The sequence below is a fragment of the Octodon degus genome, unplaced genomic scaffold (genome assembly GCF_000260255.1).
Source record: "Octodon degus isolate 3935 unplaced genomic scaffold, OctDeg1.0 scaffold00080, whole genome shotgun sequence".
In the NCBI taxonomy this organism is placed as follows: Eukaryota; Metazoa; Chordata; class Mammalia; order Rodentia; family Octodontidae; genus Octodon; species Octodon degus.
In genome coordinates this window covers 7,541,759-7,565,947 of record NW_004524656.1, presented here as the reverse complement: position 1 = coordinate 7,565,947, position 24,189 = coordinate 7,541,759, and the positions used below count along the sequence as shown (strand labels likewise).

Genomic DNA, 24,189 nt, shown 5'->3' with positions numbered 1-24,189 from the left:
AGGTTTGAGGCCCTGAGAGTGCCAGGTACTCTCACGTTAGATGTGTTCTTGCCCTTGAGCTGTGTCTCACCCCTGACACCCAAAAGGCTAGGTGTGCACTGCACTCAACTGACCTCCCCACAGAGTCGACCCACAGCTGTTTACTTGACCAATGATGCTTTCTGAAAAGCAGTATTCGATATGCAAGGGGTAGTGCTTTAGGAGACACCCAGAGCCCTCTGCGCCACCTCCAGGTGCATCTCATAGACATAATGGTGGGCCTCTGCAGTGTGGGACCCAGATAAAGCAGTAAGTGTGAAGATAACAGCAGGAGCCAAGTGCGATGGGAGCACAGGAAGGACAGGACTCTGCCCCTAGGTCAGGGAAGCCGCACAGAGGAGGGGCATCTGAGTGGGAAGCAGGCACAGTGACGCTCTGAGCATAACCCACATGCGCCCTTACCCTCAGGTCTTTAGGTCATGGCTCCAGACCTGACCAATGAGAAAAGCTTTTACTCCAGGCCAATGAGAAAAGCTTTTACTCCAGGCCAATAAGAAAAGCTTTTACTCCAGGCCAATAAGAAAAGCTTTTACTCCAGGCCAGTGGGCACCTGGGCAAGCTGCAGTCTTCAGTACAAATGTACAGGTTCTGCTGTAGGAGGGAGTCTGAGTTCAGGAACTGAGGGAGGAGGGTGGTGAAGGAGGTGGCACGGGGTGGAGGAAGGAGTGGGAGGTCGGGAGGAGGTGCCACTTGGGAGAGCAGCTGAAAAAAACATGCTCTCCCCTGGCGGCCCTCCAGCCCTCTCCTCCTCCAAGGCCAACAGGCCTGCAGATACTCAGGTTCCTTTCAGAAAGAAAAGCACCTCTGAGCCACTAGGAAACAGTGATGTTTTATTTTTCTGTTGTTGTAGAGAGGATAGATCACAAGACAGACAGCAGCAGTCCTGGTCACACGGCAAGGTTTGGGTAGTTTCCATGGGAACACAAGGGACAGGTGGAGCGGGACCTGGCTGGACTTTCCACTCTCTCATGACCTTCAGCTCCTTGCTGTTGATCTGCAGCAGGGCCACACGTAGCCCCGCTGGCCTCTGACTGGCAGCACAACTCCTGCCCACACATAACTCACCATTGTGACCGCTGACTGAGATGGGTGGGAAGGACGCAGGAGCTGTTGTTGCTGCTTGATCAGCGGAACACGGGCAGAGAAGCGGGGTGCTTCCTGCTCTCCGGGCTGCCCATCCCTGCGTGCTGAGCCCGACCTAATGGCGATCCCTTAGCCACCCACTTCCGGGGACCCAACTTCAGACACAGATGGCAGACTGAGTCTGGGTGAGCTAAGCTATGGATGGACGTCTTAGAAACAGGGAGGGAGGATGAGGGCAGGAGTGTTCCAGAGCCCGTGAGTTATTGCTGAGAAGATATGCAAGGGGCATGCTCCCAAGGGGCAGAGGAAAAGCCCAGCCTGGACTTCCCGGGTGCTCTGCAAAGGGGCAGAGCAGGTGGAGACTCCGCGTGGAACCCCAAGAAGAAAACGAAATGCGGCCAGGCGGAGCCCATCTGACAGCCACGCTGGCCTCCCCCGCTCCTCCTCTACACCTGCAGCTGCTGAGGCCTTCCGAACAGCTTGGGTCAAGATGGAATACAAGGGCCAGGTGGACTGGAGAGGGCCCATGAAACGCCGTGGGGAAGGCGATGCAAACCTTTCTAGCCTAGAGAGAGGTGGGGACTCCTACTCTCTCCTCACCCCTAAATCAAGATGGGCCAGTCCAGGGAGCGGGAAGTGATGGAGGCCCCCAGGGAAGCGGGGAGGAGCCGATGGCAACTGGGCACAGCTCCTGCCCAGGAAAGTGAATCCACGGTTCACAGACTCAACGCTGTCCACAAACAAGTAGCCACAAAGATCACAGTCAGCATATACACGCGCACACATACGCACACGCACGTACAGGCACAGCACAGGCGGCGACGACGAGACTGCAGGCTGCGGGCGGGGAAGGCCTGGGTGAGCTGCGTGGATGTGCGCAGAACTGGGGTTAGCAGGGATGGGGAAGGGCGCAGGGGACACATGACTTGTTGGCTTCTCCTAGGGAGAGATCTGTGGCTGAAGTGGCTGGAGCTTCTTATCAATATCTGCCTCTAAAGGTTGGAGCAGCTGCCCTCAGAGTCTTGAGGCTGAGGAGGGAAAGAATTTAAATAAAAGCCAAGCTCTGGGTGCTGTGAGCGGCCTCGTGTGCTCTCTCCTGCAGCCCAGCCATGCTGTGCACCGAAACTCCGGGGTTCGAATTCCTTCAAAGGCCCCTGTCCTGCTGCCACAAGGAGGACAGCACAGAAAGGAGATGAAGGCATGGCAGGAGGAGGGCTATCCCCTGTGGGCCGTACCTGGTCAACCCCAGACAACCTCTATTCCTTTTGGAGGCTGTCTCCTCCACACTGTCAGTGTTCCCTGCCACGTGCAGTGGAATGGGCAGAACATGGAACCACCAGGCTCCTGCCTCCTGGTGGGGTTCTGTGACCCTACTAGCTTGGGTGGTCACCTGCATTGAAGAACCCCATCCCAAAGACGGGGCTGCTCTGCCTATGCGTGGGGCTGTCACAAGGGCATAAATACCCTTAGGTAGGAACTGAGACATTCCCAGACACACTGTGTTACTGCCATCATGGAGAAATCTGGTGGATCAGCACCTCACCATGCTGAGACCTCTTTTAACTTATAGGATAAAGTTGCATAGCATTTTTTATCTGAGCTGACAAAAGATTGAACTTTGGCTCTAATACATGCCATGGTCTGCCCTAAGGGACAAAGATAGGACAGAGTATAGTGGGATAGCACTAACCTATGGTTAGTCACAGAGACCTGCACTCAGGTTGAGCCTGTCACTTACTAACCTGAACAGCCTTCTCCCATCTCAATTTCTTCAACTATAAAACAGGCGTCAGCCCCACCTATGTCATCTATGGCTGGCAGGCTCCGGAGATTCCTGTTTGGCCGTGCTTGGGACACCATCACCAGTTACTATGCACTTGCATACATGCCCAAGGGTGGATGCTAAACAGTGCCCCCACGTGTTCAGAAGCGGTAGTGTTTCCAGGAGTGGGAACATCATTTCTTATTATTCCCACTTTTGAATAGAGTGGGAAAAATCATAATTTTTTTTAACATAAAAAAGCTTCAAGGTACTTTCTGATTCATCATCTTTCTGACAGAGGAGTATTCCCCTAACTCCAATTCCCTCCCAGCCATGCCTGTGGGGTGGCTGGAGTAGTAACCTACAAGCTGGAGCCCTAGGCTGGGTAAAATGGATTCCAGATGCTCTCTATGCACGGGTGTGGCACACCTCACTGTCTCTGGGACTGTGTCCTATTGTCCCTCTCCTACCCCTGAAGGCCTGCTCGGAGCAGAACTCCTAATAAAGTTGCACTCCCTGCATCCTAGGACTTCCCGTGGGACACCCGTGCGCAGGTTCGATGACTGTGAGAGGAGAGCAGAAGGCCCTGCCACAGAGCATCTCACCTTCACTGGAGGCTGCACTTCAGTTCTCTGCTTTCTGGGGCTCCGCTGCTGAAAGAAAACCAGAACAGACACAGTTACGGACCCCTCACCCTGGGCCAATCCATGATGCAGCCGACCTGCGGGTGACGCAGGAGACTTCGACTCACACAGGCAGGGCTACAAATCCATGCCTGCTACTTGCTGGTTGCAAGAACCCATGTTCTGGGTCACAGTTATAAAATGAGAGTAACAATGCCTTCTTCACAGGCCAAGTACACGTGAAAGGTACGGGTCTGTCCTCAACACACAGCAGATGCTCTATGGAGTCTCATTTATAGTGGCCTGTTTGATGCAGGTGAGGGGCAACCCCACAGGCCCCTGGACAGCCCTCTCCCAGCGAGCCCTGAGGAGGCCATGGCCCCGCACAGCAGCCCCTTCCTGGGACACATGAGGGCCTTCTCCGCCCTCTCTGTTCCATCTGGCTGGTTACCATTTGCAGTGATGAGGTTCTCCCCCTGGGCTTCCTCATCCCCTGGTGCCCTGTAAGAGAACACAGCCTGTCAGGGGCCTCCAGGGCACATGCAGTGTCACCACGTTCCTGGCTGGTGCAGGACCATCTGGGATCTGTCCCCCCCCAAATACTCTAAGAGGCTCAAGCATTATCTACCCTGGGGCAGTGCTGGGTGAGGGAGAAGTAGGGATGAAGGAAATAAGGAACTTATAGGCACCTCCAGGTCAGCCCCCAAGATAACTATGAACTTGGAAGGTGACCTAGGGCTCTGTAGGGTCCTGTGTGTGCCCAGGCATAGGATCTGGGCTTTCTAGGTTGGAAGCCACCATGGGCTACTGTGGTGGGTTAATAGGGCGTGACTTGATGGGAAACAGAAAGAGAAGCCAAGTGTCTACTTAGCTCAAAGAGCCACACACAGGTGAGGCACAAGGACAGTATCTCGAGGTTCTGTAGAGAGAACATGAACCTCAAGAGTGGCCTCAAAGCCCTTTGCTTGCCATCTCCCAAATGTCACAAGTGTAGACAAAGTTCCAGCTCCTTCTCATCCACCTCGCCTGCCCACATCTGCCTCAAAGGCTGCCCTCAATGTTCCACCTCTGCCCTGCCCCGGGGTCTCCTGGCAATCCTCAAGTTCACAGCCCTCCCTCGCCTTCCATCATGTACACATGTTCTTTCTCAGACAAGGACCTAACAGAATGCCCATTAAGGTCCCATGCCACAAGCCCCTCCCTGGCCCTCCTGATGCCACCCCAGATGGCCAGAGCCATGGTATTCTTACCGGGGTTTCTGATTGAAACTGCACTTGCATCTGCGACCTAAAAAGCAAAGAGACCATCAAGGTCACAGTCCATCCCAGCATAAGCTCCAGGTCAAGCACCTGGCTTGGCCACAGGAGGGCAGCTCTGAGTCTGCATCTCGAGGGACTGGGTAAATGCCACCCTAGCATGACTCTATATAGCCATCTTAGGTTGGAGTAGGGTTTGCCGGAGCCCAGGGTAGGACATCCAACAGCTGGTATGACCACATCAGCACAGTGCGCTTCACCACGCGCATGCAAGGGCCCGCTGCAGGCCCCCGTGTGGAAAATGGACACAGGGCACCGCACCTGTCCCCTATCTCTGTCACTGTCCTGCTCGTGCCCTATGAACACAGGTCTGGGAGAGCAACCCCGCCCATTCTCACCTATGCTTACTTCTCATTTACGTTTTCCTTGCTCATGCTCCACTTTTTGCCAAGCGTTTCTATGTGCTCAGCAGTGCTGGGCCCTGGAGCTAACACCGAGGACAGAGCGTCTCCTTCCTCCTCCCAGAGACACAACAGCCAGACTGCCTGCACCCACCTGGGGACCCCGTGCACAAGGAAGCGACAAACTTACTGAGAATAAGGAGGATCCCAACAGAGAAGAGGACCACAGCAAACACCAATCCCCCAATCCTCAGGGTCTGGTAGTCTGCCAAGGAGACCAAGGGTGGGTCACAGAAGCAGGGCAGGGCTGTAGGCTGTGTGCATCCCTCCCTGCACAGGGCTGCACCCCAACCCGCCATCCCCCACGCTGCACCCCGGGTTGTTGAGGCCCCTTACCATAATGAAAAGGGTCTATTTCTTTCTCCTCAGTTGCTGCAAAAGTAAACAGACATGGTCAGGAAGAGGAGAGCTGCACAGCCTGAACGAGCTCACCTGACCTCCCAGACCTCAGTACCCACACAGGGATTCCCAGGACACCCACATCCAGTGCCCCTTTTCATTCTTGCATCACCCGCAAAAGGCAGGTCTATCATCCTCTAACAAGTGGGGAAACTGAGGCCGGGAAAGGACTCATGACTTGCACAGCCAGAAGGAGCTACTCGTGGTCCAGTCACTGGTGTGCAGTGAGTTCCGAGGTGCAGGCTGAAAATCCACAAAGGGCTAGAATCTTCCACTAGGAAGGGCTGTGGCTGCCATCCTCCTACTCACCACTGGCCAGGACCTTGGGGACCAGCAGGCTGCAGAGGAAGATCAGCACCACCTCCATCATGTCTAGGGACATAAGGAAGAAGTGGTTATTCACTAGACAGGAACCCCACGCCAAATCCCAAACATCAGCCTGGCCCAGGCAAACCCGCAGCTCCACTCCAGGCCAAGAGAGCATCCCAAGGTCTCAGGGACCAAATTAGAGCAACTGGTAGGCACTAGGACTACACCGTGTCACAGGCCAACGCCACAAAAGCACCCGGATTTTGCTATGATCTGTTATGATCTCTGTGTCCTTCTGTCTGGGTCATCTTTCCATGGCCATCTCAGTTCCTGGTTCAGTTTTCATAGCCAATAACCCATCAGAAATTCTCCTTTGTATCAGATAGGGGTCAGGTGGATAAAGCAACACCCACCTACTCCAGCCAGCAGTGGGAAGGGACACTGGAAAGTCACTTTCTCTCTGCAAACCCTGAGCCAGGCAGGTACCTTAAGCTGGCCTTCACATTCTGGAGCAGCCCAATCAACTCTTCCCAAAGGCTTCAACTGTTCGTCTCCCCCAAAGGTGACCCTGATAAGACAAAGGGAATCTGGAGACAGTTTCTAGCATCAGCCTCCGAGTCTCTCCCTTTCCAGGAGATGCTGGGAGCTCCACTGAAGCTCGCCGAGCCTCACCCTGATGGCGAGTACATTGCCCCAGGACGTACCATCTGCTTAGTGACCTGCTTGCTGGCTACTTGGTCTGAGCATGGGAACTTGGTGACTTTCTCCGAGTCCCAAGCAGGTCACTCCGCTGTCTTTCGTCTCCCTGCCACCAGAGGTCAGTACAACTGCATCCAGAGCCATGCAGAAGCTGGTGCTCCGTGGGGATTAAAATGTCTATCAGAAGGCCAGTTCTGCTGTCTTACTTTAGAATTATTTTTCCTTTAACGTTTACAGTATATACCGTATATGCAGAAGTACACAGCACACAAATTATGGAGCCCAGTAGTAAGATAAACACTTACCAATAACTAAAAACTAGATCAGTACAAACACTGCCTTTATTTGTATTTTTCTCTCACCCACTCCCTGCCTCTCTGATTCCCAGAGGTCATCAGCATCCTGATCACATATATTTTTAATCATTGCCTTGCTCTTCTTTTTTAAAAGCTTGCTAGCCAGCAGGTGTGAATTTTCAGGTGTGCAAACTGAGTCCGTTCTAGAGACCTCTTGTACCACACCAGTCCCTAGAGCTGGTGTTGTACACCTAGATGTGTTCGAGGGGAGACCTCATGTCACGTGCCCCGACTACAGTCTAGTTCTTACCATTTTCTAGTTCCTAAACACTTCAGCATCTCTGAAGATGCTAGAAGCTCTGCACCTATTAGCAGTCCCTCGCTCCTTCCACCTACCACCATCCCAGGGTCCTGACAGCTATTAATCACACGGTCTCTGTGTTTGCCAGTGTTGGACATTTCATATAGAAAACAATCATAAAATCTGTGGCTTTCTGTATCTCGCATTCCTACAGTTTTTAAGGTACATCAACAGAGTAGCCTGTATGAGTGTTTTGTTCCTTTTTATGGCTTAAAAATATTCCCTTGTTGCGCCAGGAGTGGTGGCTTGTGCCTACAATCCCAGCACTCGGGACTGAAACAGGAGGGTCATCGTGAGTTTGACCACAGTCTGGGCTACATAGTGAGTACAGAAATGGCTAAAATAAATGCAAGACACTGTTTCAAAAAATTCCATATTATGACTATATATTATACCTTGCTTTCTTTTTAAAAACATACTTGACGCATACCCCCCTATCTAAATAGTATGTTGCTTAGCATATCTTTTTTTGAGATTTATAACTAGAACACCATGGCTACCGCCTCTAGGAGTGGTGTTTTTGCTCAACATTACATTTCTAAGATCTATTTATATTAACATATATAACCGCAGTCCGTTTTTAATGCTGTATCATATTCCCTGTGTAGGTACTGATCCATTCTCCTGTCAGTGGACATGCGGGGTCTTCCCACCCCCCAATTTATTGCTACTGTAAATAATATACTTTATGTATGTTGCCCAAGGCACATACCCAAGAACTCAGAGGACACTGTTTCAATTCCCTCGAGTCCCTCACTCCAAGAAATCCATTTTACATTACAACCCGAGACACATATATATTCATGTATGCTGGAAACACTTCACAAGGCAGTAATGGGTCCCTTTGCAGTTTGAAAAATACTGTTGTAGAGATAGGCCTTGGGGTAAAGCCCTACATTTGGTTGTATGTTATGCAAATTATTGTTAACACTAATTTAAAATTATTTTCCCAAGTGGTTACAACTCTATAGCCTCATGAATGGTCAATATTGTTAGGTATCTTTATTATTGTCAACCTAGAGGTATAAACTAAGAGCTTACTTGATTACTTAATAATTGATTTGGGCTTCTGAGTGCTTATGTGCCATTTCTGTTTATTTATCAGGCATCTTTCTTTTTTTTTTGATCATGCATCTTTCATGTCTGTCCTCTTATTACCTTTGTATTCTGGATACTAAACCTCTGGCATTAAGTACTGTAAGCACCTCGCTCTTAGCAGCTTATCTTTTCAGTTTTTAAGATTTTCTTTCAACGAACAGAATTTCTTAATTCTAATGTGGCTGAACAGAATAAGTTTTGTGTCTCATTTAAGACGTTCTTTCCTCCCCGCAGGTAAGAACTTTCTTCTAAAAAGTTAAAGCCTTTATTTTTACACTTACACACTTATTGGATCCAGAGTCGATACTTGTATGCCATTCAATGTAGGGGTCTAGCTTCACTTCGCCCCGTGTTGGCAAGCAGCTCCTGGACGCCGTTTGCTTGCTGACGAGCCTCCCCTCCCTCATGACGTACCACCCCACCTTTGCCACACCTCTAGTTTCCATTTAGCTTTGTATTTTGGGTTTTTCTTTTGTACACACCAGTCCATTTTGCTGTACCATAGTTCGTCCTTCTCACTGATTTCACTTGCCACAGACTCACTGACATGCAGCCAATCACGGTCTGAAACCACTGAATGGAAATTACAGATAGGAATGATTCACGAATTACATACTGCACGCAGTTCTAAGCAGCACGATGAGATCTCTTGCAGCGCACCTCCTGGATGTGGGTCAGCCCTTTGTGCACTGGGTCCATGCTGTATCTGCTACCTGCCCGTTACTCACTTAGCAGCCCCGTGTCAAACCGACCCCATGTGATCACACTGCTTGTGTTCTAGTGACCTTTTTTTTAAGTAACAATAGCCCCAATGTGCAAGTACAGTAATGGGAAAAGGAAAAAGGAAAAGGTACAATGGTGTGAGAGACAACATTTACATAGCTATTACAGTACAGTTATAATTGCTTAATCATTATTGTTAATGTTATTCCGCCTAATTGAACTTAAACTTTATCACAGGCCTGTATGTATGAATAGGGAAAACAGACTATACGGGCTATTTTCAGTGATGTCTGGGTTGATGCATTAGACAGCTCCTGGGGCCTTGGGATATCTCCCCCGTGGATAGAAGGGGACTACCGTGCTGGTGTTAAAGTCATGGTGTCTTTGTCTCAATTACTACAACTTAACTGTAATCCACCATGAGGCCGGAGCGCCCATGTTTTCTTTCTCTCTTCCTTTAGGAACATATTCTTTATTCTTGGGCTTTTGCTCTCATAAATTTTGAATCTACCTGGCGAAATCATCTAATAGCAATGGGATTTTCATGAAAACTGCCAAGGATCTATTTATGGAACATACGAAAACCTGACCCGCTTCTTTCTGATCTTGAGTAGGCTGCTTGGCAAAGAAATGTTTGCGGTATTTTAAAGAAAGTTTTCAAAGTTCTCTAAGTTTCATAGCTGCTTTTAAATAGGTCTCGTACCTCTTCTGTTGGTTCAGTTACACATCTTATTATGTGTATTGTGATTTAAAAAATTACCTTATGTTTCTTAATTTTGCTAGTGAAGAAAGAATCAATTTGTATATATTCTTAAATCCAATAATCCTATTAAACTATTTCTAATAATTCACCTATAGATACCTTTGTATTTTCTCTAGACATATCACCTGTAAATGACACAACATTGTTTCTTCTTTTAAGTTATTACACTGTTGATTTGTCTTTCTTGCCTTAGTGCCTTAGTGCACTGGCTAAGACTTAAGTGAAACATGGGAAGCGATGATGAACACATGTGAACACTCATGCAGAAACGCACTTGCACGTGAGCACGCACACGCACATGCATGCCCAGTCTCACCACTAATTTCAAATGGGGACTCTTCTGACGCTTTGAAAGCTCCTCTCACCCTAGCATTCCACGAGGTCTCTGCATTCTATTAACTATGAGGAAGTGACCTCTAGTGATCTCCGGCTGCTCCTCTTGTATCTATCAAGGGAATACATTATAGATGGATAATCAAAGGCTGGACTTGGCTTGTTGATACGTTGCTTAGGATTTTTGCATTGATGTGCAGGAGTGAGATCCGGATGCAGCCTTATTTTACTACACTGACCTCACCTTGCTTTGGTACAGGCTGTGATTTGAATGTGGCCCTAAAAGTTCATGTACTGGAGCTTTAACTCCAAGTCGTATGTTAAATATTTAGAAGCAGGGCCTTGGAGAGGTAATTAGGGTTAGATGAAATCATGTGGGCAGTAGAGAGAGACACACACACACACACACACACACACACACGTCCCGTCTCCTAGGATGTCCACTTCCATTTTAGGATACAGTACAATGTCCCTCACCAGGTGCTGAGGTCATGCTTTTTGGACTGCCCAACTTCAAATCTGTGAGCCAAGCAGGCTTTATTCTTTATAAATTATCCAGTCTCAAGTATTTTATCACAGCAACAGACACTTGATTAAGGGAATTTTGCAGAACCAGTCTCGTGAGCAGGTAATCCCTGGAACAATTTTCAGAAGATGAGAATGATCTGTCCTTTGAATGTTCAGTAGAACTAACCTGTAAAGCCACTTTGGCTTAGCATTTTCTTTGTGGGCAGATTTTAAATTGCCTATTCAATAAATTAATAGTGTCAGCACTCTTCAGATCCTCATTTTTTTTCTTGATATTCAGTGCATTATACCTTGGCTGTAAGGATTTTCTCTTTTCTGCTTTCAAATTTATTGCTATAAAGTTGTCCATGGTCTTTTCTAATTATCATTTTAACTTCTATTGCATTTGTAGTACATCTTATTTCTCATTCCTAATATTTCTTCTGATAATTCCTTTTTTGCTTTATCAGTTTCACTATAGGCTTAATTATTTTATTTTATTAGTCTTTTATTGTCCTCTAAATTGATCTTTGGGGATTTAATAATGATTCTCTTGGTCTTAAATTCTATTTTACTTTTTACCTTCCTGTGTAATTATGTAGTATGTATAAATCTTAAAAATATCAGAGGGCTGGTGAGATGGCTCAGTGGTCTAAAGCACCTACTTAGAACAAGCTAAGCTAAGCAAAAGCACAGGGACCACGGTTCAATCCCCAGGACCACATGCCAGCCAGCCCCGCCCCCTGGTGGGCTGAACTGGCCACACACACACACACAAAATAAATAAATAAATATTTAAAAAATTATTAAAAAAATCAGAGCTGTATTTTTTCAATGCAACCTGAAAATCTCTAATATTTCTCAAATTTACTCCATTTATTGTGATTACTGATACATTGGCTTGATTTTGGCAATTTTCCCCTATTTTCTTGTTTCTCTGTTCTTGATGTCTTTTCTTCCTCCATATTTTGTATTTAGTACTTTTTTATTTACTTTCTCTTCCTACTGGTTTAGAAATTATGCAACCTGTTCCTAACCTTTTCATGATCACCTTTTGAGCTTTGTGTATTCAAGAAAAAAATTTTAAGTCTTATGATTTTATTAATAGCTCTAATAGTTATTAGGTTAAATACCTTTCTTAATACCAAAATCATAAATCTCACCCTTCCTAAAATGTATGCTAATGTGTATGCAATACAAATATTTAATATTTGTTACTTCATGAAGACAGTGTTTGGATTCAGCCACGTGTAAGGTAGCCAGCCTCAGTCTACAACAAATACCTCTGGTACTCAGATCCTCGTGTATAGCTGCCTCCTTCACTGCAAAAGGCCTGGTCTGTGTGACCAATAAAACGCGCCAGGCGTCTAAGTACATAACTTCCAATAAACGTTAGGTTAAGAGCTAATGGGCTATCCCTCCACTCCTCCCCATCCTCCTCCCCTCTCACTATTTTCCGGTCTTCCTTGTTTTCTTGTTGTCCTCCTCCCTCCTCTTGTTCTCTCTCTCTCTCTCTCTCTCTCTCTCTCTCTCTCTCTCTCTCTCTCCTCTCTTCTCTTTCTTCTCTCTCCTCTCTCTCTCTATCTCTCTCTCACGTGCTCTCCCCTTCTTCCCCTCCCTCTCCTTCTCCCTCTCTCGCTTGCACATACTCTCTCTTTCTCTCTCTCTGGAAAGCTAGCTGTCATGTGCTAAGGACAAGCAACATCTCTCTGGAGAGGCTCTTGTGACAAAACTTTGAGGCGCCTCAGTTTCAATAAAAACCCTGAGTGAGCTTGCAAGCAGACTTTCCCCAAGTCCACGTGACTCTCACTCCTGCTGACAGCTTGACTGACTTTCCTTAAATGCCTGGAGCTAGAACCACCCAGCTAAACTTCTTCCTGATTTTTGACCCTGAGAAATCCTGTGAAAGGAACAACTGTTTTAAGCTGCTGCGCTGGGAGTAATATTGTGCTGTAAGAGATAACAAATATATTTACAAAGTGATTTATTAACCATTCTTTTTCTTTTGTTTTTTAAATTTTGTGTGTGTGTGTGTGTGTGTGTGTGTGTGGCGAGCTCAGCCCCCCAGGGGGCGGGGCTGGCTGGCATGTGGTGCTGGGGATTGAACCGCGGTCCCTGTGCTTTGCTAAGCTTGTTCTAAGTAGGTGCTTTAGATCACTCAGCCATCTCACCAGCCCTAACCATTCTTTTTCAATCTCAGCTATCCTTAACCATTTTTTTTCTTTCCAAAGGCTATCTTTTAGATGCTTCTTTCATGAAGACTTACTTACTCATTGTAAATTGTTTTTGTGTATCTGAAAATATTTTGATTTCACCTCTGTGGTCACCCAACCTAAGGAGAGACACTGACGGGATCCCCATTAATTCTAATCTTCTAGAGCTCCAGCCTTGGTATGGCTGGCTACCTCTTCCTCATGAATGTGGTGGGAGTGGCCAACTTGCTTCTACTCAACAGAATATGGTCCAAAAAAAAAAAAAAAAAAAGTCCAAATACTGCTGTTATGTTACAAAAGACCCTGTCTTAGCACACTGGAACTTGCTCCTTGGCTGGGTTTAAAAACTAAGCTGCCATGTTGGGAAAACACCAATGAGAAGAAGTACAAGGCAAGGAATTGTGGGAAGCACCTAGCACCTGAGTAGCCTTTGACCAGTAGCCAGCAAGGTAATGATGGCCTCTCTCACGCCACAGAGATTTACTTCTCCCAGCAACCTGAAGCAGGCTGCAAGCAGAGCTTTCCCCAGTCAGTCCTCGTACCAAACGACAACAACCCCATCCAGTACCTAGAATGTGGCTTGTGAGGCCCTGGAGGAAAGAACCCAGCTGTACTGTTGACTTCTGACCCAAGGAAACTGTGAGATAAATAAATGTGTTGTTTGAAGCTTCTGAGCTTGTAGTAATTTGTCACACAGTGATAAATAAAACTACCCTTGGAAGGTAGTTTGGCTGTATGTACAACTATCGATTGATAATCACTTTTGCTTCATATTTGGAAGACATTATTCCACTGGCTTCTGATTCCCATGAGTGATATTGCGAAGTCTGCCACTTTCTTCCTTTATAGACATTCTTTCCATCTTTTCTCGCCTTTATGTTCTGAATTTCATTAATGTCTCTATGTAGACTTATTTTCATGTAGAGTAAGTCCCTGACTTACAATGGGCTCTGTTTCAAGGCAGTGTTCCTAAGTCAGATTCATTCCCACATGCCTTCGGCACAAATATATAATGCAATTTGCTTTCTTTGTTCTTCCTAGCGGTCCCCTCCACATCGCCACTGCTTTTGCTTTTGCTTTTGATCCTCCTGGGCTCTGGTTGAGCACTGTACAGTAAGCACACAGCAGCACAGCTGTGACAATGTTCTGCAGACATGTGGGCTAATACCAGGATTTGTTCGTATCCACGCATACTCAGAACAGTAATGTATCATCTGTATCTGTAAAAGTTCAAAACTTGGGCTGGTGAGATGGCTCAGTGGTCTAAAGCACCTACTTAGAACAAGCTTAGCAAAGCGCAGGGACCGCAGTTCAATCCCCCAGCACCACATGCCAGCCAGCCCCGCACCCTGGTGGGCTGAGCTGGCCACACACACATAAATAAATAAATAAAAAGTTCAAAACTTGAACGTTCATGAGTTGGGGACTTACTAGATTCTCTTGTGTCTCCTTTACCTGTAGATTCTTTCTATTTCATAATTATGAAAAACTCTCAGGCATTATCTCTTCAAATGTAGCCTGTGATGGTTGATGATGGATTGCGTCAACTTCAGTAAATAATGCCCAACTAAATTGGCTTAAAGATCAGGGATCTAACTCAGCGGTACAGCATCTGCCTGACAAGTGCACAGCCCTGAGTGCAAGTCTCAGTACCACAATAAATAAAGACATTCGGCATAGTTCTGGGTTAGGAGACCCACCCTGGGAGAGATTATTCCCAGAATGCCAAAAAAGGGAAATGAAGGAGGGACTGTTCCTGCTTCCTTTGAGGAGTCCAGCCTTTGTTTTCACCTTGTGCGTCATCTCCTGGCTCTGAGTGCACTCTGCAGCCTCCAGCATCGATCCTGCAGCCTTCTGGCACAGACCCTTCAGCCTCCTGACGCAGACTCACATGGGACACTCACGGGGAGCTCCAGGCCTTTGTAGGTCCTCCGGATCTTCTGCACTGCTTCACCCCTGACTGTGGGCAGTCACCACAAGCTGATTTGTAAGTTCTCATGTAGCTGTACATCTTGCCTCTCTAGTAAACACTAACAGATACACTGCCCTTCCTCCGTCCTATTTTCTCCTTCTTACAATGATTAGAAACGTATTGGATACCTTGTTTTACTCTCCATTTCACTTAACTGCTTTTAGCTTTCACTTTCTTTCTCTGTGCCACGTGCTGGGTAACCAAGATTTATTTTCCATTTCCATTTCGCCACCTGTTTCACAACTGTTAAGCTATCCAGCTTAACTGTATTATTTATTTCACAATATTCTGTTTGGCCTTTGCTTAAACTGGTCAGTCATTTGGTTCATCTTTGCTGCCTCTTCTTTTATATGATCCCATTTTGTTTCCTTCAACATTTTCTATATAATTATTTCATATTCTATGGGTGTGTGTGTGTGTGTGTGTGTGTGTGTGTATGTGTGGAACCAGGGATTGACTCAGGTCCTTGCGCTTGCCAGGGAAGCACTTATTCTACTGAGCCATCTCCCCGGCCTCTTCATATTCTATTCTTGATAACTGCAAAATCTTAACTGGTTGGGAGCCCAAATCTATTTATTACATCTGTACCTTTCAAAAACAGTGACTTGGTTTTTGCTGTGTTTAGTAATCTCTGATTGTGAACTTGTGTTTGCTAGATTTTACTCTGTGGGAAATTAACAGACCTAAAATGGGAAACTTTCCTCCAAGAGATAATTTTATTTGCTTTTTCATGGAGATGGAAGGCAGTGGGTATCACCTTAAGGCCACTTACCCCCCCTCAAAGCCCCTTGGCTTAACATGAGGGCCTCAGGTTTGGCTTCCCAGCCTTGCTGGACTCAGTGGCTGTGGGTCTGCAGAATGCAGCAATGTCAAGTAGCAGTCATTGGAGAAGCAACTCCACTTTAATTGTTTAGTTTTATGTTTCACATAAGCCAGTGTTACTTTTATGTTATGAGTTTTTAGGTTTTTCGATTTAGTAAAGAAATGTTCAACATGTAGAAAGAAGTGGTGGCTGATGCGTGTTCTCCCTCCTTTCTGTAATAATAAATTTGGGGCTATTTATCTTTTCTTTGAGATGGGGCCTCCCTATATTGCCCAGATTGGTCTCAAACTTGTGGCATCAAGCAGGAACCAACCCCCACACCTCTCAGGGATCAAATACTTTACAGTTCCTTCAATTACTAAGGCAATCATATTGTCATAAATACATTTCTCAAAGTATGAAGTTTGTGCACTTCATATTTAAAAAATCTCCTTCCTTCCTTCCTTCCTTCCTTCCTTCCTTCCTTCCTTCCTTCCTTCTTTACTTCTTTTCTTCCCTCCTTCCTCCCTTTCTTTCTTCTATTAAGTTTATTGCTATCTCCCAGGCAGATTGCATCCACAGATTTCACATTCAAATTGCATCTGATCCTTTGCACATAGTGAAGAGTCTGGACTCAGAGTCTGGAGGATGGAACTGGACACAAAGGCCTTCAAGTCCTAGGGGCCTTGCTCCATGTCAGATCTAAAGTACCAGAAGGAAGGAGCCAGGCCCTAGCCAGCAGAGGTGCTAGCAGGTGAGCGGGCTCCTCCTGGTAGGAAATACACGCCAAGGAGCCCAGGCTTCAGTGGTCAGAAGCCCAAGGTGCTGCTGCACCTTCCCCTAATCCCTGACAATCACCTCCTAAGATGCTCAGGTTCAAGTCAATTCCATAAACATTGAGTTTCTAGAAAGAGCCATATTATTCTGGGTCTCCAAGGGATAAATAAGTGAACAAGATTCAGCTTTAGCTACCAAAGAGAGGCAGGGTGTGGCAGCAAAGGGCTCAGATACATCAGCAAATCTGAGGAAGACTTCCCAAGAGGTAGAGACCCACACAGCTAAGGTTCATAGGAACAGGGAGAAGTGGAGCAGGGATTATGAAAACCTGCAAGTCCCCACTGAGGAGTTGACATTTCAGTGGAGCCTTGAATGCCAGACAAGAGTTTGATAAGACTGAGAAGAGAGAAAAGGAAGGGCAACCTGGCACAGCAAAGAGCATAAACAGGTGGGGGAGGGTGACACACAGCATTCAGTTCAAGTTCAAATTCAAGTTGAACCTCAACTCATTTCACTCAATGAAACTGGCTTTCTTAGAAGGATTCTGCCCTAGGTTGAGCAGCTGAGAGAGCTTCACCCATCAGAAGTGTCTGCATGATGTAAGGGAGGGCTGTGCCGCAAGCCGCCAAGTGTTCCCCATTTCCGCTGGAAGACACCTTGCCAACAGTGGGTAACCCTGACTAAGTAAAGACAGGCTGAGTTAGTTGGTGGTGAGCATCCCAAGATGGCAGGAACCAGCCTGTGGAGAAGTAGAAGCGCCAAGCTACGATGTCAAGACCTGCCTTTGTACTCTAAAGCAAGCATTTCAGGTCAAGTTACAGTGCCCTGAAAGAAATACTGTCAGAGATTTGAAGTCACCTGCGGTCCCTACTTCCAAGCTGCTGCCAAGCCGCAACTCCACCAGTGGCGGCAGGTCTCCTCTGGGTGCCTCTTGGCCCCTCAAGCTATTTTGAAAAATCTCATCAGTGATACAGATGATCCTGGCCAGGCATCGAGGGGCTGAGTATCCACACTGAGCCTTTGAGGTGACACAGAATGCCTTTGTCTCTGATGAGCCAAAAAATTCTGCGCGGCCTCCCTGGCTTCCGCACTGCCCCTCAGGGTCTCCACCCCCCCTTCCCACATTCCTTTCTCCCTCCTCCTGAGGAGGAGACTGGCCGGCTTGGAGCTGGCTGGGACTCTCAGGGTAAGAGGTGGAAGAAATGATAACATTTATTTCCAGGCCACAGAGTTCATGGGGCAGGTAGGAGAGCGGAGCAAGGAATCTCCGGGTGAGAGAAAAGCAGGGCAGAACTTAATGGGCTGGGAGGGGGCGCTCAGAGACGGCCCTTGAGCTTCAGTGTGTGTGTAAGCAGGAGGGCGTCATCGCGCTGGGACCTTGGGCCTGTGCCTAGAACCCTACAGACCTGGCTTGCTAAAACAGGGACCCAAGAAACCATGGCTGCTGCAGTGGGGGGCTCCCTGCCTCCTTGTTCTCTTGCTCCCCGTTTCTTTAATTCTAGGTCACTTGCCCAGAATTAAAGAATTGCCTAGAATTGCCTCCTGAGGGACGGGCCCAATCTCACTGGCCTCCGCTCTCCAGCATGGAGAGAAGAAATCTGCCCTCCACGCCTTTCTCCTCCTCTCCACACCCTCAGTTCTCTCTGTAAACAGCTGACATTTCAGCTGGTGGCAGCATTTCCATTAGTTTTCTCCTCTTGTCGTCCTGCCGCTTGCGCGGCGCCCGCTGCATGTGCAAGAGGAGAACGTAATCAGAAAAGTTTCTCTGGTGATTATTTTTCCATACTGAGTTACATAATTTTGCTTAATTGCTGGGTAAAAGCTGCTTGGAAAGAGAAGCTACCAGTCGATGATACAGCAGCATGGTATATTATTTCGGAGTCCATGTAGCAGTGAGGTAGATCCAAATTCCCGGGTCTATTGTGACAATAACTCAGAAACAACCTCCCTTTCAAAGGCAGAGGCTCCAAATTACAGTGAAACTTCATTATCCCATGCTCCTGCCTTTCTCTCTGGCTCCCGAAGCCTCGCTGGCCCTCCCCGGGGCACCTGCTTGCCTCTCTGCAGGCTCAGCCCATGGCCACGACCAGAGATTGCATGGCCTGGAGGCCAGGAGGGTGTCCCCAGAGAGTCCAGTACCCCACTCCCGCTACAGTGCACCTACACCAGGTTTAGTCCCAGGCGGCAGCAGCAGCATCTGTCGCCATCATCAGCCTGGCCTTACACTAGTCACCTCCATGCTGTGCAGCAGCCACCCACGCCAGGTGCACCACGCTGTGCAGCTGGGGTGATGGCCAAGCCCCATGGCCCTGCCCCCTGCTCCCCCATGAGCGAGGCGCCTGCCTTCCAAGGGCCCCTTCTTAACACTAAACCCATTTTCTAGGGAAAGAAATAGGCAGAGAGAGAAGCAGCAGAGTGCTGGGGTCCAGACTTCGGCCTGTCCTGGCTGCCTCCCTGGTTAGTGGAGAGTGGGTAGTTTTCTGCTGTGAGCAGCCACGCACACCAGGGAGGGTGCCCACCTCTCTGATGGCCCCACAGTCACCTGCACTGCTCTGGAGGGGACTCCACCACCACTACCACCACCACCGCTGCCACCACCACCACCACCACCACCCCACTTGTTTGTACCCAGCCCCCACAGACTGAAATTGCCTGGAGGGGCCAGGTGAGCTCTGCACACAGGGCCACAGAGAAAGAGAAGAAGCTCCTGCCAACTGCACCCCAGCATCCCCACCTTCATGCATATTCACGAGAAGCAGCCATGGGAAGGACCCAGCCTGCCGGCTCACCCCACTGGGAACTTTCTCTCCTGGGACAGACAATGGCTTACTTAGGAGGGCCAGGGTTTTTTGGGGTTTTTTTTTTTTTTAACAGATTACGACTCGGGCCCAGCCACTCCACTGCCCCACCAACTCTGCAAGGTCATTCTAAAGGTTAAGTAACACAACACATGCGAAAGTTCTTTGTACACTCAAGCACTGTAACAATAAATGCATCGTTATGAGGTGACCACGCCCTGCCAAGTCTCATTTTAAGTGGTTTACTCATTCAATCCTAGTAGTAGCCCCAGAAAGTGGCTGTTATGGGGATTGTATAGATGTGTAAGCTGAGGTCAGGAAGAGTCAATCATTTGCTCCAAGTCTCAGAGCTAGAAAGCAGCAGAATCCAGATTCAAAATCAAGCGCCCTGGCCCCAGCTGGTGTGGAACCACTTGGCTCTCCTGCCTCCCTGTGGCTTTGTGGCCTCAAACAAGTGGCTTAACCTCTCTGAGCCAACTGTAAAATGGGGACAGTAATGTGCACCTGAGGGGTGGTAAGGCTTTGGTGACAGAGGCTTCGTGTGGGACAGTTACTGTCTGACACCAGCCCTCCCTGATGGCTGAAAGGAAGGGGTAGGAAATTTCAGTGTCGCCCACTGACTGCCATGAGAAGACCTAGAAAGGAAGGGGAGAGAAGCACACTGTGACGGGTTCTGGGGCAAGAAGGCAAGAACTGGCCAGGAGAGAAGCAGAGGGCGACCAGGGAGGATTCTGGGAGTGTCGGGCCTGCCCTTCGGGCAGCTCACCTCAGGTCCCCTGCCTTGCCTAAGTGAGACGGGGCTCCCTCCCTGCCATCTGCAAGGAGGAGAGATGGGCTGTGCACAACGCCTGGCGGGCAGCAGTGGTTCTCCTGCTCATTGTTACCATTCCACAGCTGTCCTCAGTCTCCTCCTTCATTTTCTACCTTTTCCTGCAAAATGGGGAAGCAAAACAGAGGCAGAGGCCCAGGAGGGGGCCGCAGCTACCTCCCATCTTTTCTTGCCCTTCCTCCTTGCAGTGTCTCCTACCCACTAGGAGACTCTGGTGCCCCACGCTGATGGGGCACCTGACAGGGGCACAAGGAGGCTTTGGCCCATGGCTGCCACAAGCTTCCCTGGCCACTGCCTTCTCCCGCCCCAAGACCAAAGCCAGCTGAGTCCTCCAGGGCCACACACAGGTGACACAGTGAGAGCTGACTGGATGGGAGAAGCAGAGGACAGTGACACTGACCAAAACCAAAGAAAGCCCCCCAAAGAGACACACAAACAAGACAAACCGAAAGGACATGAGCCCCAGAGGCAAGAAACCTCAGCAGAAGCCAAACTGAAAGGGAAGAGAAGCCAGCAAAGGGACAAGAGGCTGAAAGATGGGTTGGGGCGGCTCAGAGCCAATGCTCTCAGCAAAAACTAAGCCAGAAAAGTGGAAAGGAAGGACACAGAGGGAGAAGCAAAGACAGGTGAAGCGCACAAAAAAGAAGGAAAAACTTCCCAGAGTAACCACTGAGCAAGCCTACACAAGCCAGCAAGCACATGGTCCCCTGGAGCAAGGTGCCCGCCTACACACCTTTGATGCTCCAGTGGCTGCTCCAGGGGCCTTGCACTCCCACGTCACAATGATCTTCCAAACAGCACAGAGAGGAAAACCCACTCGCGTGGAGCCTGCATATGAAAAGCCAACTGGCAGCTGCTGTTCCCAAGAGGAAATGGCTCCCACTGCTCCCCAGCTGCAGGCCTGCTGCCCTGTGGGAGGCGGTGTCCCTGCCGGACAGAGGCCAGAAGCCTGCAGGGCCCCAGCCTGAGGCCCAGCCTTTGAGGTCCTCAGGTATGGCTCTGGTCAGCACGCCCAATGTTCCTCCTCTGAAGAGAAGCCACTGCCACCCACAGGGCCTCCATCAGTGTGCTTAGGGGGCTGCTGGGGATACACAGACGAGGCCATGGGGACTTCTGTAGAAGTAAGAGGCTGTTCCTAACGTGACCGAGGTCTTCTGGCTTCCTTGGGTTCTGGCAAATTGGACCAGGGCAGGGACTCTTGTCCCTTAGCCCTGGACCTTCTAGTGTCCTTATGACTGTCAGAAGGGGGAGCAACTGTGTTAGCATGTCCCGTACCCCACAGGGCTGCTGTTTTCTCTCATATTGTTTGAGGTGATGTTGGTGATGGTGATGGTGACAGCAATAACAACAATATCACCAAACATCTATAAGACATCCTACTTGCCAAACAACTTCACAGGCATTAACTCAAAGAAACACCACAACTCTGCGAAGTTAGTTCTCAAGGCAATTGTACATGTTTCACGATGGAAGGCTCATAGTTAAGCTATTGCTTAAAGTCCCACCAGTAACAACATTCCTAGGACTGTCATCTAATTCTGTTGATTCCAAATACGTTACACTTTCTACTCTTTCTTGCTACCTCCCTTGCAGGTGTGACAATGTACATGGACAAAGGAAAATAAAAATAGTAATCTTAAGTTATTCCTGGAATTCAAGAATGGTTCAGCATACAGAAATCAATCTAGACAAAGAGAAGGCAGGGGACAGCACAATTCCTGGCTTGAAATTATACTACAAAGCTACTGTGATAAAAACAGCATGGTGCTAGGGGGAAAAAAAAACAAATCCAAGGATGAACAGAATTGATTAGAAGATGCAAAAACTACTCAAAACATACTCAGCCATTTTAACTTTGATAAAGGAGCCAAGTACCTTCACTGAAAGACAGATAGCTCTTTAATAAATGGTGCTGGAAAAACTGGCTTTCCACATGCTAAAGCTTAAAACTAGAGCCATATCTTTCACCATGCACTAAACTATAATTGAAATAGATCAAAGATCTAAATATTACAACTAAACTAAATCTGCTGGAAGGTAGAATAGGTAGAACTCTTGAAGACATTGGTGGAGGCAAAGACTTTATCAGCAAAACCCCAATCACACAAGAATGATCACAGAGAGTCAATGGCTGTGATCTCATCTTATTAAAAAGTTTTGCACAACAAAAGAAACCAACAACAGAATGAAGAGATAGCCCACAGAGTGGGGAAAAAATTTGCCAGCTATACTTTCAAGAACTAATATCTAGGGCTGGTGAGATGGCTCAGTGGTCTAAAGCACCTACTTAGAACAAGCTAAGCCAAGCAAAGCACAGGGACCTCGGTTCAATCCCCCAGCACCACATGCCAGCCCGCCCGCCCCCTGGTGGGCTGAGCTGGCCACACACTAAATAAATAAATAAATATTTTTTAAAAAATAAAAAAAAGAACTAATATCTAGAATATATAAAGAATATACAAAAAAAATCAGATCCACTCAAATTTAAAGATCAACTCCAAAAATGGGCACCTGGGGCCGGGGAGATGGCTCAGTGGAATAAGCACTTGCCTGGCAAGTGCAAGGGCCTGAGTTCAATCCCTGGTTCCGAAAAAAAAAAAAAAAAAAAAAAGGCACCTGGAATGTACAGACACTTCTCAGATAAAGAAATACAAATGGCAAATAATGATATCAAAAAATGTTCAAGATCACTGGTCAGGGGCTGGCAAGATAGCTCAGTAGTCTAAAGCGCCTGCTTAGGCAAGCGTGGGCAAGCATGCAGGGACCTCAGTTTGATCCCTAGCACCACACGCCATGCCAGGCCCATCCCCAGGGTGGGCTGAGCTGACAATAAATAAATAAATAAATAAATAAATAAATAAATAAATAAATCATGTAAAAAAATAAATAAAAATTAAAAAAGATCACTGGTCATTCAAGAGCTGCAAATTACAACAATCCTGAGATTCCATCTCACTCCAGAAAAAAAAAAAAAAAGGCTAATATCAAGAAATCCACCAACAACAAATGCTGGTAGGCTGTAAGGAAAAGGAACCCTTCTCCATTGCTGGTGGAAATGTAGAATGGTACAACCACTGTGGAAATCAGTATGGATACGCCTAAGAAAACTAGGACTAGAGGCTCCACTCAAACCAGCTATTCCCCTTCTTGATGTAGACCCAAAAGAATGAACAGTATCACACCACAGCTATATATGCACACCCACGTTTACAGCAGCACAGTCTGTAATAGCCAAATCTTAGAATTTGGTTATTACAGCCCAAATGCCCATCACTGATGAATCAACAAAAGCACATGTAGTTTCTTACACAATGGAATACTATTCTGCCAAAAGGTGGATGAGCTTTAGACATTTCTAGCTAAATGGATGCACCTTGAGACCATGCCCTGAAGTGAAATAAATCAGACATACGTGTTCAAATATTACATAGTTTGGGGCCAGAGAAATAGTTCAGTGGTCTAAGCACCTGCCTGGCAAGTACAAGGACCTGGGTTCAATCCCCAGTACTGGCCCCCATGACAGCCCTGGAACCCTGCGCACACCATACTGGCCCCCAAACCAGGCATGGCGGCACACGCCTGTAATCCCAGCACTGGGGAGGCTGAGACAGGAGGATCACTATGAGTCCTGGCAGCATGGCAAGACCCTGTACTAAATAGATAAACAGATAAAGATTTTTAAAAATTTAAAAATATATTACACAGTTCATCTGGAGTGAGAAACCAAAAGTGTAAATAGGGACCAAAATGTATACTAGATTTTGGGAAATGAGAAGGAAGTGCCCAAAGGAGAAGGGGAACTAGGGAGGGGGAAGGGAGAAGGGAAAAAAGAAGAATAGGAGGAAATAGTGGAAGCAAAGCTTTTGTAAATAAGGAGAGGAAGAGGGATTGAAGGGAGGGGAGAGGGATGGGAAAAAAGAAGCAAGATATACCACATACAGGTACAACTCCCTGTGATGCATGTCATCACTGTGCAAATCTAAAATGCATCATTGGGCTGGTGAGATGGCTCAGTGGTCTAAAGCACCTACTTAGAACAAGCTTAGCAAAGCACAGGGACCGCAGTTCAATCCCCCAGCACCACAT

At 47.6% G+C, this 24,189-nt stretch overlaps 1 protein-coding gene across 2 annotated transcripts in view; it reads right to left on the bottom strand.

Moving 5' to 3' along the window:
* Window positions 1-847: 847 nt before the first annotated feature.
* The window catches only part of Fxyd6 (FXYD domain containing ion transport regulator 6), a 37,295-nt gene continuing 13,953 nt past the window's right edge, over window positions 848-24,189 (bottom strand). The window contains exons 2-8 of one of the 2 annotated variants that reach the window (XM_023721072.1): window positions 5,933-5,995; window positions 5,561-5,596; window positions 5,355-5,429; window positions 4,758-4,794; window positions 3,959-4,008; window positions 3,490-3,534; window positions 848-2,150 (exon numbers count right to left, since the gene is read on the bottom strand). In XM_023721072.1, the coding sequence (XP_023576840.1) occupies window positions 3,509-3,534; window positions 3,959-4,008; window positions 4,758-4,794; window positions 5,355-5,429; window positions 5,561-5,596; window positions 5,933-5,993 (285 nt within the window). In that variant the 5' untranslated portion in view covers window positions 5,994-5,995 and the 3' untranslated portion in view covers window positions 848-2,150; window positions 3,490-3,508. Of the gene's footprint in view, window positions 2,151-3,489; window positions 3,538-3,958; window positions 4,009-4,757; window positions 4,795-5,354; window positions 5,430-5,560; window positions 5,597-5,932; window positions 5,996-24,189 lie in introns of both variants that reach the window. The other variant, XM_004636461.2, reaches the window with a different exon arrangement.